Genomic DNA, 15,701 nt, shown 5'->3' with positions numbered 1-15,701 from the left:
GTACTTTCGTTTGCAAAGGGAAGAGCCCGACGTGACTGCACATCATCCCCTAGATTTTTCCGCAATGGTTATTTATGATTTTTACTCTGATGTTTAAGTGATATATTCATTTTAGTTGGTTTTGGAACAACTCGTTTGTATGGTTTACTATTTTAAAAAGGAAAATTTTACTCGGAATTTTGGGATGTTACAAGTACTTTCCCGGATGATGTGTGCAAACTCACTTAGTTTTAAACCTACTTTTAATTATCAAATAACACACAAAAGGCAGTGAACCTATCAATTGTGGTATAGCTAAATAAGCAGGGTATCGAACACAGGGAACGACAAATTAAACTAAAAACTAATTTAATCTAAGTTAATTAAGAAGTAGAGGTTTTTCTCTAGTTTTACAAGACTAGAAACTTACTAACTATTACTAATTTTAAGACTAGAAAATAACGACTTAACTAGATTCAATAATTGGAAAGGAACTTCTGTTTAGTTCAACTTGGTTAACTCTATGGTTGATTTCAAGGTAATGGTGCAATGGATTAATTCTTTCGTTGGTTACCGATTCAGGTGATTAGATTCGTGTTCACTACCCTAATCCTTAGCAAATAAACTAACTTAAACAGTGGCCAATTGTCTAATTTAATTATATTCACTAGATTAATTATTCGGGTTAAGTTAGACTTGCAATAGTTAACTAATTTATTCTTTTAATTAACTCCTTGTTTGATGGTCATCTTACAAGCTTGCACATGAATTTACTCAATTTTCTTATTAATTCTAGTTTTATATTCATTAATCCTAGACATATAGCATAGTGATCACATAGCATATGAGGTCAATAATCAATAGATGTTCATGCTAATCAATTATCTTTCTATTAACATAAAATTATTTATTATTCACACACAAGGTTCTTTAGCAAGCTAAAATAACAACAATTCACCAACTTGGAATTAATCCTACCAATCAATCAAACCATATTGTCAACTTTGTATCCCCAAACAGAAGTCTAAAGGTTTTAGCTCATAATTGAAGTAAGTAACAGCAAACAAACACAGTCAAATTGCTTAATCATAATGATAAAACAAAAGAATAAATGGAATGATGAAATTTTGCCTCAATTACTCTCCGGAATTGAATTCTAGCTCCTTTCGTCGTCTTCTAGGGTTTCTATGGCTTCTCAATCATAGTAAAGTACTTCTGAATCGTCCCAGAACTCCCCTCTATCGATCTGTGGAGTTATATATAAATATGCGAACCGACTCGTCGAGTCAAGTGGCGACTCGTCGAGTCCCTCTCACATTCCCCGTATTGTGATAACTCTCTGGGATCCCGAGTCATTATCTTCTCGATTCTTCGATTGGACTCGCCGAGTAGTCGATCTGACTCGCCGAGTAGGTGCCATTTTTAATGTTTTTTCTTCTTTATTCCATTCTCGATCTTCTAACAGTTTCTCCCGCTTCCTTTCGCTTCCGAGCTTCATCTTTGGACTGAAAAACATAATTTAACACTTTTAAGTACCTTTTGTCCATAATATGCAATAATTTAGCTAATAAATGAGTAAAAATGTATACTTAATATGAACTAATTATGCATATATCAAAATATCCCACACTTGTCTTTTGCTTGCCCCCAAGCAAAACTGAATTTTAAACATATTAGAATCATATATAACTACTCCAATCTAACCCAACCATTATGCCAAGACCGCAACGCATGCATTTGTGGCTAAAATTTTTCCTAAAGACCTCCCATACTCTAAATACTCACAATCCTCATAAACATTTGCCCACTCATCCCGAACTATGCTCATTTTATGCAACCTCCGAATCCATCCGCAAAAAACCTCTTACCCTCAAGGTGTTTTTAATTGAGCAACCCGAGCATACATAATCTAAAATTACAAGTTTTTGATACCACTATAGAGCTCTTTTGAATTCATCTCTTCTTTGTTATTTGCTTTGATCTCTTTGAATTCACCACCTTTATTGTTTGATTTTCGGGTATCTTCGATTTTTTTGGATTTCTTGGAATTTTGATCTTTTGATCTTCACTTTACTGCTCCAAAAATTCTTACAACCTTTCTTGTAATTCTCTCTCTTTTTTACATGTACCTCACTTTTTTTTTCACTCAAATCCCTACATGCTTAAGCAGGGGCACTCAACCTCAACCTTTATTGGCTAATGATAACAATCTTCCTGGATACATTTCAAGTTTAGGCTTCTAAACATATTGCACCCCTTGGGCCGAGCAGGGTCGTGTTTTTGTCCCATGATTTCACTAGAATAAGGAAGCCACAAATGCACTAGAACGTATATAGGCTCAACTAAACATTTGGGTTTTCATGCAATCATCAACACAACTCTAACATGGAGTCCTAATTTTACTTTTACCAAAATTTTCTAATTTAGATCCTAAGTAATACTTTTGGTATGCAAAATTTTAAAATTAGCCTAAATTAAGACTCTAAATTTTCTAATATGTAACCAACCCCCTACCCCACACTTATTGGATGCAATGCCCTCATTGCATATTATGTATGACAAAAACATAAAACAAAACTAAAGAGGTAATTGGAACAAACTCCCCTGGGATAGCAGTGGATAGGTTGATCACTTCCTTTTCAGCTCCAACTTCAATTGACTTTAGACATGGTATCCATGCCTTGGGTGTCTCGTCTCGTGTGGGTCACTCCAAATACGCGGATAACAGTGTAAGATCTTCAAGAATAAATATGTAAAGAATATATAGTCAAGTGGTACTCTAATCAGCATCAAATCAGCAGCCCCTTCGACATGAAACCAAACGACTCGTCGAGTATATACCAGACTCGTCGAGTTACTTCGGGAAATCTTCGGATTGTTGAGAATTAAGGGCGACTCGTCGAGTCAGTTTAGTGCACTCGACGAGTTGGTCACTGAATGAAAATAATATAATTCTGCATCTGATCCAGCTTCCAATAAACTCTCTATACTTTCTATTCACTTCTAGACTCCCTTGCCAACATCTCTAAGGACCGGACTCAATACTTTAACTCTAACGCTCCTCCTTTCTTGACTCTCTTTCTCACTTTGATTCTATAACTCTAAACCATTTTGAAGCTAGCACTCCTAATTCAATTATGAAAAATTGTCAAAGCATCAAACATCAATTAAACATCAAAAGCAAGTTTTAAAAACATCAAACAAACCAAATAAAAAAAACAAACACAAAATTAAAAATTGTTCAATAAAAATGCATAAAAAATCAATCCTCCTCCTCATCATCATCAAGCCCTACTCCACTTCCTCCAACACCAATTCTTCTTGCACTTATCACTTCTTCCCATGATCGAATGTATGGAAAGTTACCACCATCTATGTGTGGAATGTTAAAGTGGTCAAAAAGTCGGATATGAGATTGGTTGCTAAAATTCAAGCCCCTCGCCATTTGATCCTGTAGTTGCCTCATCTCCACATTGTACCAATCCATTGGTACATCTTCATTCTCAACCGGAATCACCGGCGGCTCCTCCTCAATGTCCCGCTCTCTCCTTGAACGAACCCTCCTCCCCGGTGCTTCGGGACCAACAACCGGCTCATCATTCGGGATGGCATAGTGGCCATCACCATAATCTTCAATAATCCTCGCTCTCCGGAAAAGAATTGGGTTGAAAGGAGGTGTAGGGATCATCGTCATGAAGTTCCACGCACCGCGGTTCATCAACCCGAATGAGTTGGCCAACCGGGTGACAAACATCCCCCCATTAATTCGGGAAGTTTTGCAATCCTTGACCGCACCCTCCGAGAGATATGAAGCTAGGCACCAAGGAATGTTGCAAAAAGCGCCGGGTGTAATGATGCTCCATAAATAGAAAACGTCAAGGTTGGAAACCTTGTCATCATCCTTTCGTTGATTGATGGTGGATGAAATGAGGCGGTGTATGAGGCGGTGTGTTGGGGATTGAATGCTCCCTTCCTGTGCCGACTTTGGAATGTAGACTTTGTTACCAATAGTATTCCACCAGCCCGTACTCGTAACTCCTTCGGGAAAGACCATATGGGTTTGTGCCAAAAAGGCACGAAAGATGGGTGTTGAGACCAAGGGCTGATCATAAACCCCTAATCGACAGGCAAGATTCACCATAGAGCATTGATGAAACTCTCCCCCAAGACAGAAACTGAAGCTGGACGGGTGATAAGCATCCACTCCCCCGGTGAAAGATACCGTGGAGAAAAACTCCAAACAAAGCTCCAAATAAACTGGCTCTTGAATACGGAAGACCCGACTCCACTCGTCACAAACCATTGTTTCACCTTCATGATGAAACTCCTTCACAAGATAAGGAGCTAACTCCTCCTCATAACGAACATTCTGCAGCCAATCCCAATCTATCCGGTTGGGCACAAAGACCTCTTTCTTCTTGATATCAGCCAGCTTCTTCTTCCATTTCCGCAATGTCGAAGCGGACTCGATTTGTGGGAAGTTTAGCCACGGAAAATCCCCTTGGTGGCCACTGGAACTTTGCCCCCTTCTGAACATGATTTCTGCAAAACAAATACACAAAACCCAGAAAACACAGAATATCATTAAAAACATCTCGCATATGTTCCCCGACTCGACTCGTCGAGTCCAGGTACGACTCGGCGAGTCGCGCGAACTGCACGAGTCAGTCGACGGGTCGATGAAAATTAGACCATGAAACCTGGAAATTTCGTCAAGGGTTTTGTCTAGGCATACATTATTAAGGTATTATGGCCATAATAAGCTTTCAAAACAACATAATTCATGAAAAATCAAAACCCTAAAAATTTACTCCTTTTCAAAAACGGGTTTTTTTCATGCAATTGCTACCATAGATGGCCTTATAATCACGTCTTTAACAAAAAACAAGAAGAAATTTGTTACCTTTTGAGATTGAACTTGAGAAATTTGAAGAAAACTTGAAGAACAAAGATGAATGCTTGAGAGGAAGTTGAGAGAGAGGCGCACGACGAGTGTGTGTGAGAATAAACTGATTCTTAGGGTTAAAACCCTAGTTACCGGATGTAAAAGTAATTTTGAAATTATTTTTTTTCTGTAAATAATACCGACTCGTCGAGTCGGAGTCAGACTCGGCGAGTTTGGTCGCGAAGTCAAATTTTTTCTGAAATCCATATATACTCGTCGAGTCGTGGTCAGACTCGGCGAGTCTCTTGCAAAAATTCATAATTTCCGAAATTTTGGTATTTATTTAAAATCATTTCACCCCACACTTAGCCCATGCACATTCTCAAGCAGACATGTCCGATGAATTGGAGAATTAACATTTTAAAAACGAAGGAAAAATTAAAAAAAACTAAAAAGTAAAAGAAAGCAAACTCTATATAACGGGTTGCCTCCCGCCAAGCGCTTCTTTTTAAGGAGTCATTAGCTAGACTCCTTCCCGTCTACGTTTCGTCATCTTCGAGCATCGGGAATGCACGCCTAACTTTTTGTGGTTTATACTTGGTCTTGTAAGCGTGAATCTTCTTCTTGTAAGCCCTTTTCAATTCATCTCTTTTCTTTTTCACAGCATCCTCCTCAGCTGCTTGGGCTTCTCTTTTTCTCTTTTTCTTTTTTAACCCATTCTTCTTTACCTTCTCTTGTACCTCCTTCTCTTTAAATTTAATTACTTCATATTTCATGATGGTTCGTGCTTTAGGTTTAGTAGTGAATGGCTGATCAGCTTCCACCCTTCTTTCCTTTGTCTCTTCATCCTTTTCTGTGATCCACCCATCTTCAAACGGAATCGTATCAAGACATGCTACATCGGCATATTGAACTTTCCTTCCCTTTCCTCCTTCTGCTGTTTGTTCTTCTAAAGAATCATGAATACTATCTAAATCCAAGGTATGTGAAGAACTAGTAACAAACAGATTTAAGTCGGCCAAGTCTTTGTCAAATTCGACTGGACTCGTCGAGTCCATTAAAGTGACTCGGCGAGTCTGATCGGGTTCCATCAATTCTGGAGTGTTTTCTGAGTTGGCTCCTTCCAGTAGCTTTTCTAACTCCTCCAAGTCTTTGCTAGCATCTCCACCTTCTTCAGAGTGTAGCAAAAACTTGCTTGGATCTTCTTTTAGCAAAATTTCAAGCTCTTTTTGTAATATCTCATCATCCAATTGGATAAATGAGATTTCTTCTCTCTTTTCTTCTTCTTGCTTGGCTTCTGGAATAGCTTTAAACATCACCGACTCATCACCCACTCTCAATGTCAATGTAGACTCACATATATCAATTAGAGCACACGCGGTGTTTAAGAATGATCTTCCCAAAATAATTGGTATTTCGGGGTCTTCTTCCATATCCACCACCACGAAGTCTACTGGAAAAATAAACTTGTCCACTTTGATAAGGAGATCCTCACAAACGCCTTGTGGATGAATTATCGTTTTGTCCGCCAAATGGATCCTCATATTTACCGGCCTTGGTGCTGGTAAATTCAGCTTCTTAAAGAATGAATAAGGCATCAAATTAATGCTTGCACCTGAATCAGCTAATGCTCAGGTAAAAACTTCATTACCAAATTGGCACGGAATCACCATATTTCCCGGATCACTCTTCTTTTCAGGCAGCTCATTCATCAATATTTCCGCGACTTTAGCAAATCCTTCCTAGCAGCAAAAAGGCTTTTAAGCAAGTTGAAGTATTTAGGTGTTTGGAGCATTGTTTCCACAAATGGCATATTGACTTGTAAAGCTTTAACATACTCCATGAAGGTTCTGTATGCTTTTACTTTTTCTGCAGGCATGGCTTTGATTGGATATGGCAGAGGAGGATTATATGGCTTTAGAGAACTTGCAGTTTTATCATTCCCGCATGGACTCGTCGAGTCCATGAGAGTGACTCGGCGAGTCTGATCGGGTTTTGCTGGGTCTGATTCTTCTACCTTTCCTGCCTTCTTTTTGGAGATTCTCAATGCATTTGTAAATGTTTCTTCACTACTGGTGGTTATTACACTTACATTCTCCATTCTTGGATTGGGTTCGGTGTTACTCGGAAGTTGTCCCGGCCTTCTATCATTCACTTGATGCGCAAGCTGTCCCAACTGTTTCTCAATGTTGAGAATTGATGCTTGCTGATTTCTTAACATGGTTCTGGTCTCTTGTATGGCAGCATCATGATCACTGTGTCTTTTTTCGGATGCGGCTATGAATCTAGTGAATAACTCTTCTAAATCGGCTTTCTTTTCTACCGTTTCTTCCTTTTGGTATAGTCCCCTCTCCTTTTGCTTGTATTTTTCCTCCTTCGCCTTCTTATACTCTTCATATGGTAGCCACTCCTTCTTAGGTTTCCGCCAATTATCATCATATCGATCACCACTCGAATAGAAAACTTGAGCTTTCTTATTTCCATTCTCATCCAAATCACAATCCTTTGTGAGATGGGGCCCTCTACAATTTTCGCATCCTATTCTAATAACATGGATTGTTTGATCCATTTTAGTCATTCTTTGATCTAGACTATCAAGCTTGGCTATCACCGCCGCCATGCTATCATTTGCTGCGTTTACTACTCCCCGACTTACTTCGTTTCTCGGATTGTGGTATTCTCTAGAGTGTTTAGAGAATTCTTCAATTAATTCTTTAATTACCGGGGGTGCCTTCTTTGTGAGCGGGCCTTGAGAATCAAGCAATTGCCTTGTGGTGACATTAACTCCATCATAAAAGATAGAGACTTCTTGTTGGCTATTAAGGTCATGATGTGGGCAATTTCTAAGTAAGCTCTTGTATCTTTCCCAAGCTTCATAAAGAGATTCGCCGGGTTGTTGCTCGAAGTTGGCAATGGCTTTCTTAAGCTTGGCTATCTTGGAGGGCGGGCAGAAATGGTCTATGAATTCTTCTTTCATTCTGGCCCATGTGGTGACCGATCCGGGAGGAAGTGACTTTAATCAATCTTTTGCAGCCCCCTTAAATGTGACAGGAAGCATGCGAAGAAGCTGGGTCTCGCGTGGAACATTAGGCACGTTGAAGTAGTCGGCCACATCATTCACTTCATCCAAGTGCTTGTAAGCGTCTTCATGATCCTTCCCGTAGAAAGAAATCTCCTTGATTTGGGCGAGAATATGGCCTTTTAGTTCGAAAATAGCGGTTGCGGGAATTGCGGGTTGCACAAGTCCCGGCCCGGTGTCATCACGCATCCTTTTCTTCCACTCCCACATGGGGACTTCATCGATGTTAGCCATTGTGATAACTAACTCTTCTTCGGAATCGGTTTCGTGCTCGTAAGTATGCTCTTCTTCTTCCTCGGTCTCGTGCTCGATATCTTCTTGAATTGGTTCTTCAATTGTTAACGAGGCACTGGATGCTCCTGATTTGCTGCTCCTTTTCTAGCTGAAAACGGACTTTAAATTCTTGAGTGGTGAGTTCTTTGAAGTTGCAGTTTCTCCAACGACTTTTCCTTTGCTCCTTCTTAGTGTGGATTCCGGGTCTTCCAAAGGAGGGACCAGAGGTGTATCAGATCCTCGGTTCATGAAACAACTATAATCAAACAAAACAAAAGAAACAAACCGCGTAAAAAGAATAAAAACGAAATAATAAAATAAGGCTGAAACAGCGTTGGACTCGCGGAGTCTGCTCGAATGCACTCGGCGAGTTCAAGGCAAAAACTGAAAAAATTTCTAGTTATTCTAAAAACGGAATTTTAATAAAACTAAATCTACTTACTGATTTGCTTTGTAAATAACTTTGTGTAAGATAAATCCACACAAAGGATCGATTAAACTAGAATTTAATATTAATTTTAGAACCGTTCCCCGGCAACGGCGCCAAAAACTTGATGTGTGCAAACTCACTTAGTTTTAAACCTACTTTTAATTATCAAATAACACACAAAAGGCAATGAACCTATCAATTGTGGTATAGCTAAATAAGCAGGGTATCGAACACAGGGAACGACAAATTAAACTAAAAACTAATTTAATCTAAGTTAATTAAGAAGTAGAGGTTTTTCTCTAGTTTTACAAGACTAGAAACTTACTAACTATTACTAATTTTAAGACTAGAAAATAACGACTTAACTAGATTCAATAATTGGAAAGGAACTTCTGTTTAGTTCAACTTGGTTAACTCTATGGTTGATTTCAAGGTAATGGTGCAATAGATTAATTCTTTCGTTGGTTACCGATTCAGGGGATTAGATTCGTGTTCACTACCCTAATCCTTAGCAAATAAACTAACTTAAACAGTGGCCAATTGTCTAATTTAATTATATTCACTAGATTAATTATTCGGGTTAAGTTAGACTTGCAATAGTTAACTAATTTATTCTTTTAATTAACTCCTTGTTTGATGGTCATCTTACAAGCTTGCACATGAATTTACTCAATTTTCTTATTAATTCTAGTTTCATATTCATTAATCCTAGACATATAACATAGTGATCACATAGCATATGAGGTCAATAATCAATAGATGTTCATGCTAATCAATTATCTTCCTATTAACAGAAAATTAATTATTATTCACACACAAGGTTCTTTAGCAAGCTAAAATAACAACAATTCACCAACTTGGAATTAATCCTACCAATCAATCAAACCACATTGTCAACTTTGTATCCCCAAACAGAAGTCTAAAGGTTTTAGCTCATAATTGAAGTAAGTAACAGCAAACAAACACAGTCAAATTGCTTAATCATAATGATAAAACAAAAGAATAAATGGAATGATGAAATTTTGCCTCAATTACTCTCCGGAATTGAATTCTAGCTCCTTTCGTCGTCTTCTAGGGTTTCTCTGGCTTCTCAATCGTAGTAAAGTACTTCTGAATCGTCCCAGAACTCCCCTCTATCGATCTGTGGAGTTGTCTATAAATATGCGAATCGACTTGTCGAGTCAAGTGGCGACTCGTCGAGTCCCTCTCACATTCCCCGTATTGTGATAACTCTCTGGGATCCCGAGTCATTATCTTCTCGATTCTTCGATTGGACTCGTCGAGTAGTCGATCTGACTCGCCGAGTAGGTGCCATTTTTAATGTTTTTTCTTCTTTATTCCATTCTCGATCTTCTAACAGTTTCTCCCGCTTCCTTTCGCTTCCGAGCTTCATCTTTGGACTGAAAAACATAATTTAACACTTTTAAGTACATTTTGTCCATAATATGCAATAATTTAGCTAATAAATGAGTAAAAATGTATACTTAATATGAACTAATTATGCATATATCACCGGACAACAACTATCAAACGGGCCCTAACTCTATAAGGATGGACCCATTTTTAATTATAAAATATAAAAAAAAAAAAGAGTTATAAGGGTGTATATATATATATATATATATATATATATATATATATATATATATATATATATATATATATATATATATATATATATATATATATATATATATATATTATATTTAATCCACATTTCTAATGATATTAATCGTAAGGACCATATATGTAACGCTTTTAAAACTTAAGGACCTTTTCTTCAAAAAATTTCTCATAAAGATCAATATATGGTATTATTCTTCAAACATATAGGACCAGTTATGTAATTTTGTTTTATAAATATACTTGTAAGTTGTAGTAGCAACAACAAAACTCGACTTTCTCATCAAGATGAAATACAGAAAAAGTTTTTTCTTTTACAATCAAACTACTTCTAATCTACACTTTAATATCATTTATGTCTGAAATGAGACTTAAACATAACCTTTAGAAGTGATGACACACACCATACTATTAGGCCAAAAGCCTGTTAGTAATGTCTTTGAGTAATTCTTTCACATATGTGGAGGGACTAGGAAAGTAAGTATATGCGATATGTATTTAAATGATTCTTTCAATTTCTTTACTGATTATTTTATTTTATTAAATATATAATAATATTTTAGTTATAAAATATTAAACTTATGATGATTATATACTATTTTCAATGCTAATTTAGTTTATAACTATATTTTTTTTAAAGGTTTATGTGTTTCAAATAAATACTTAATATAGTTGTGTTTTAATATTAACTAGAAATTGTCTCTTCTCGTTTTGTGGTGAACGAAGGCCGGAAGTCTATTTATATCTGTTTTGCGGGGCATAATCTATAACTTTCTGTTAGATAATATTTTCTAATTTTTTAAATACATGGGCAATTTGCTGTAAAAAATTATGTACATAGACCTTTTCTATAAATTACATGAATAGTTTTGTAATTTATTTTCTACGTAAGAAATAAATCTGCCAATATATGAAAATATTGTGGTCAAAGTCTCAAACCAAAGAGTATACTCTTTAAACACATGAACCATTTATGTAGGAAAAAAAACACACATCTTTTTCTATAAACTACATGGATAATTTTTATAATTTATTTTCTATACAGTGACCAATCCTGCCAACATATGAATGTATTATGGCCAAAGTCTAATTAAAATAAAACATAAAAAATAGACATGAACCTTTTTAGTAAATTATAGGATAACTTTTGTGATCTATTATCTACATATGGACCAAACTTACCAACATACGGAACTATTGTGACAAAATTCTAAAAGACAAAACTATTATGAAAAAAAGTCTAAAAGGCAAAACTATACTATTCATGTAAGCGGAAAATGCATATGGACCTTTTCTAGAAACTATAGGGACAACATTTGTAATTTATTTTCTATATAGAGACCAGCCTGCTAACATATGAAAGTATTGTGACCAAAATCTAAAACTCAAACATAAAGATATAAACATGATGTTTTCTATAAATTATGGGGATATATTTTGTAATTTATTTTCTACACATGTACCAAATTTGACAACATATGAAACTACTATGGTTGAAATCTAAAATTCAAAACTATTGTGGCAAAAGTCTAAAATATAAAACTATACTATTCATATAAAGGTTGTTTTTGTTATATATAATAATGTCTAATAATATTATTATTTATAAAAAAAATCATATTAAAATATGATATGCATATAAAAAGCAACGATTTAAATAGCATATTAGATAAATAATGAAAAATTAGTTAGTTGAAAAAATATATATTATAAAAGGTTAATCATTAAAGAAGGCTTTTAATTTAACAGTTAAAGTTAATAAAAAATAATATAAAAATAGGTTTAAATCTTAGCTCATTTCAACATTAAAGATGCTTTCAAAAAATAAGAAGTCACGTATCAAAATTGTTGAATTAGGGATATTTTAATTAATCCGTGTTTTCTGTTTATATGTCCTCCTTTATTGTCTACATTTTAAATACACACAAACTATGCGTTCTTACCGACTGAAGTTTTACCCTTTTCTAGCATTGCAAATTTGCAATAACCAATATGATAATAACCAATAGATCACATGTGCTGGGTGATTATAATGTGTTTTTACAATTTCTGTCAATTCTTTGATTCTTACCTCAACCCACCTCTACATAATGTATATATCTATGTTGATATACATATATGTATACACATGATCGGACTATCATATCCAAAGCTAATGGAATTATTGTACTTGAGTATATGTAGTTGACATAATAATAATAATTGCACAATATGATTCTTTTCTTAAGATGAATTAATATATAAAATATTTTATTGGTTTAAAACCTATTTAGTTGTTATTTGGTCTAGATACAGACAAACTAAAATAAAATAAGATCATTGGTCATTTTTGACTTTGTCTTGTCTACGGTTCACCTCAAAAACTCATTTGTGGAAACGTTCAAATCCATACCCAAAAACATGAAATTTGGTGGGGTTCTTTCAAACTATTTAAATAATATAGAAAATATATGACAACCTGTTACTGCATTAAAGAAATACAGATGACTAGTATAAAATGGGTTCTAATCCCTTCATCATTTACAACAAAATTAAAGGTTTTTAGAGTGAATTAAGAAGAGAGAAGGTTGCCTTCTATGGGAAGCCTTGGGATGTTGAGGCACCGGCCTCAACTTGTGTATGCTTTTGCTTTCTTATTGCTAGCCACCCTTACGGCTGCTGTGGACAAAACATGGCCTTATGGAGATTTGAAATTGCCACCACCTTTGAAAAACACATGGTCATATCCGCCTTACCTTTACAAATCTCCACCTCCACCTTCACCCTCACCTCCTCCTCCATATGTCTACAAGTCGCCACCCCCACCGTCACCATCACCACCACCTCCATATTTGTATAACTCTCCACCCCCACCACCTCGCTACAAGTACAAGTCTCCACCCCCACCATCACCATCCCCACCGCCTCCCTACATTTATAAGTCTCCTCCTCCACCATCACCTCCACCTCCATATGTCTACAAGTCTCCACCACCACCATCACCATCTCCACCACCACCGTATGTTTACAAGTCTCCACCCCCACCATCACCATCTCCACCACCTCCATATGTGTACAAGTCTCCTCCCCCACCCTCACCGTCTCCACCACCTCCGTATGTTTACAAGTCTCCTCCCCCACCTTCACCATCTCCACCACCTCCATATGTTTACAAGTCTCCACCACCACCATCACCATCACCACCACCTCCCTATGTGTATAAGTCTCCTCCCCCTCCATCACCATCCCCACCACCTCCATATGTGTACAAGTCTCCTCCTCCTCCATCACCATCCCCACCACCTCCTTATGTGTATAAGTCTCCTCCCCCACCATCACCTTCACCACCACCTCCATATGTTTACAAGTCTCCACCCCCACCATCACCATCTCCACCACCTCCGTACGTGTACAAGTCTCCTCCCCCACCATCACCGTCCCCACCACCTCCGTATATTTACAAGTCTCCTCCTCCTCCATCACCGTCTCCGCCACCTCCTTATGTTTACAAGTCTCCACCCCCACCTTCCCCATCTCCACCCCCTCCATATGTATACAAGTCTCCTCCCCCACCGTCTCCATCTCCACCACCTCCATACATCTATAAGTCCCCACCACCACCTTCCCCATCTCCACCTCCACCATATGTATATAAGTCTCCTCCACCACCATCCCCATCCCCACCACCCCCATATATTTATAAGTCTCCACCACCACCTTCCCCATCTCCCCCACCTCCATATGTATACAAATCTCCTCCCCCACCATCACCATCTCCACCACCTCCATATGTGTATAAGTCTCCTCCCCCACCATCACCTTCTCCACCACCTCCATATGTCTATAAGTCTCCACCTCCACCATCACCGTCTCCTCCACCTCCTTATGTATACAAGTCTCCACCACCACCTTCCCCATCTCCACCTCCTCCATATGTCTACAAGTCTCCTCCCCCACCTTCACCATCCCCACCACCTCCATATGTGTATAAGTCTCCTCCCCCACCATCACCTTCTCCACCACCTCCATATGTTTACAAGTCTCCACCTCCACCATCACCATCTCCTCCACCTCCTTATGTTTACAAGTCTCCACCTCCACCTTCCCCATCTCCACCTCCCCCATATGTCTACAAGTCTCCTCCCCCACCTTCACCATCCCCACCACCTCCATATGTATATAAGTCTCCTCCCCCACCATCACCATCTCCACCTCCTCCATATGTGTATAAGTCTCCTCCCCCACCATCACCTTCTCCACCACCTCCATATGTCTACAAGTCTCCACCTCCACCATCACCGTCTCCTCCACCTCCTTATGTTTACAAGTCTCCACCTCCACCTTCCCCATCTCCACCTCCCCCATATGTCTATAAGTCTCCTCCCCCACCTTCACCATCCCCACCACCTCCTTACGTCTACAAGTCTCCGCCTCCACCATCACCATCTCCACCACCTCCATATGTCTACAAGTCTCCACCTCCACCATCACCGTCTCCTCCACCTCCTTATGTTTACAAGTCTCCACCTCCACCTTCCCCATCTCCACCTCCACCATATGTCTACAAGTCTCCTCCCCCGCCGTCACCATCCCCACCACCTCCGTATGTATATAAGTCTCCTCCCCCACCATCACCATCCCCACCACCTCCGTATGTGTATAAGTCTCCTCCCCCACCATCACCATCCCCGCCACCTCCATACGTCTATAAGTCTCCACCTCCACCATCACATTCTCCACCACCTCCTTATGTTTACAAGTCTCCACCCCCACCTTCCCCATCTCCACCTCCTCCGTATGTCTACAAGTCTCCTCCACCACCACATCCATATGTCTACTAGTCTCTCCCACCACCACAAATTTCAACTCCACCTTTGTATTACTATAAATCACCACCTTCACCAACTAAATCTCCCACTCATTCCTCTTACTACTATAATTCTCCCCCACCTCCATTTTATGCTTAAAATACAGACATCTTTAACATTGCTCGATGATATGAGTGTAGTGTTTTACCACACCAATTTGCTTCTTAATAAATTTTATATTATATTTTCATTCATACACATATTTATTCGTGAATTAATAATGTCACAGTGTGCTATTACCTTGGTATATTTATGTTTTAGACATGATGTAAGCTTTATTTATATCAATCAATGAATACAAATACTTCATAATAATGATTTGTGTCTTTTTCCGATACTATCGAATTTGTATGTGATGAATATCTAATACATGTATTTACAAAATCTTGGAAAAATCTTAAATTTGATTAACCTTTCAAATATTAAATAACAAATCTATGAAATTTAAATAGTTAACAAAGCTAAGAATAAGAGTCTTCGGAAGCAAATAGAGTATGATCTTTTTGGTATTTTATTTATTTATTTATTTATTTTTTTGTGAAAGAATAAGACTGATACATATTTATATACGACCAAGACTAAATT

The 15,701-nt window shown here is 37.8% G+C and overlaps 1 protein-coding gene and 1 non-coding gene across 2 annotated transcripts; both read left to right on the top strand.

Moving 5' to 3' along the window:
• Window positions 1–7,686: 7,686 nt before the first annotated feature.
• On the top strand, window positions 7,687–7,793 carry LOC111899931 (small nucleolar RNA R71). The gene has a single exon (XR_002853079.1). It is a non-coding gene; the product is annotated as a small nucleolar RNA R71 (small nucleolar RNA).
• A 4,992-nt stretch (window positions 7,794–12,785) lies between these two features.
• Window positions 12,786–15,431, top strand: LOC111899844 (extensin-2-like). Its single transcript, XM_023895717.2, has one exon. The coding sequence runs from the start codon at window positions 12,846–12,848 to the stop codon at window positions 15,087–15,089; it is 2,244 nt and encodes a 747-aa protein (XP_023751485.1). The 5' UTR covers window positions 12,786–12,845; the 3' UTR covers window positions 15,090–15,431.
• Window positions 15,432–15,701: the final 270 nt, after the last annotated feature.

This window comes from Lactuca sativa, chromosome 2 (genome assembly GCF_002870075.4).
Source record: "Lactuca sativa cultivar Salinas chromosome 2, Lsat_Salinas_v11, whole genome shotgun sequence".
Classification (NCBI taxonomy): domain Eukaryota; kingdom Viridiplantae; phylum Streptophyta; class Magnoliopsida; order Asterales; family Asteraceae; genus Lactuca; species Lactuca sativa.
Note: the sequence above shows the minus strand (reverse complement) of the source record. Positions and strands in the feature narration are given on the sequence as shown.

Coding starts and splice junctions, on each gene's coding strand:
- LOC111899844 (XM_023895717.2), top strand. CDS start 12,846: ATGGGAAGCCTTGGGATGTTGAGGCACCGGCCTCAACTTGTGTATGCT.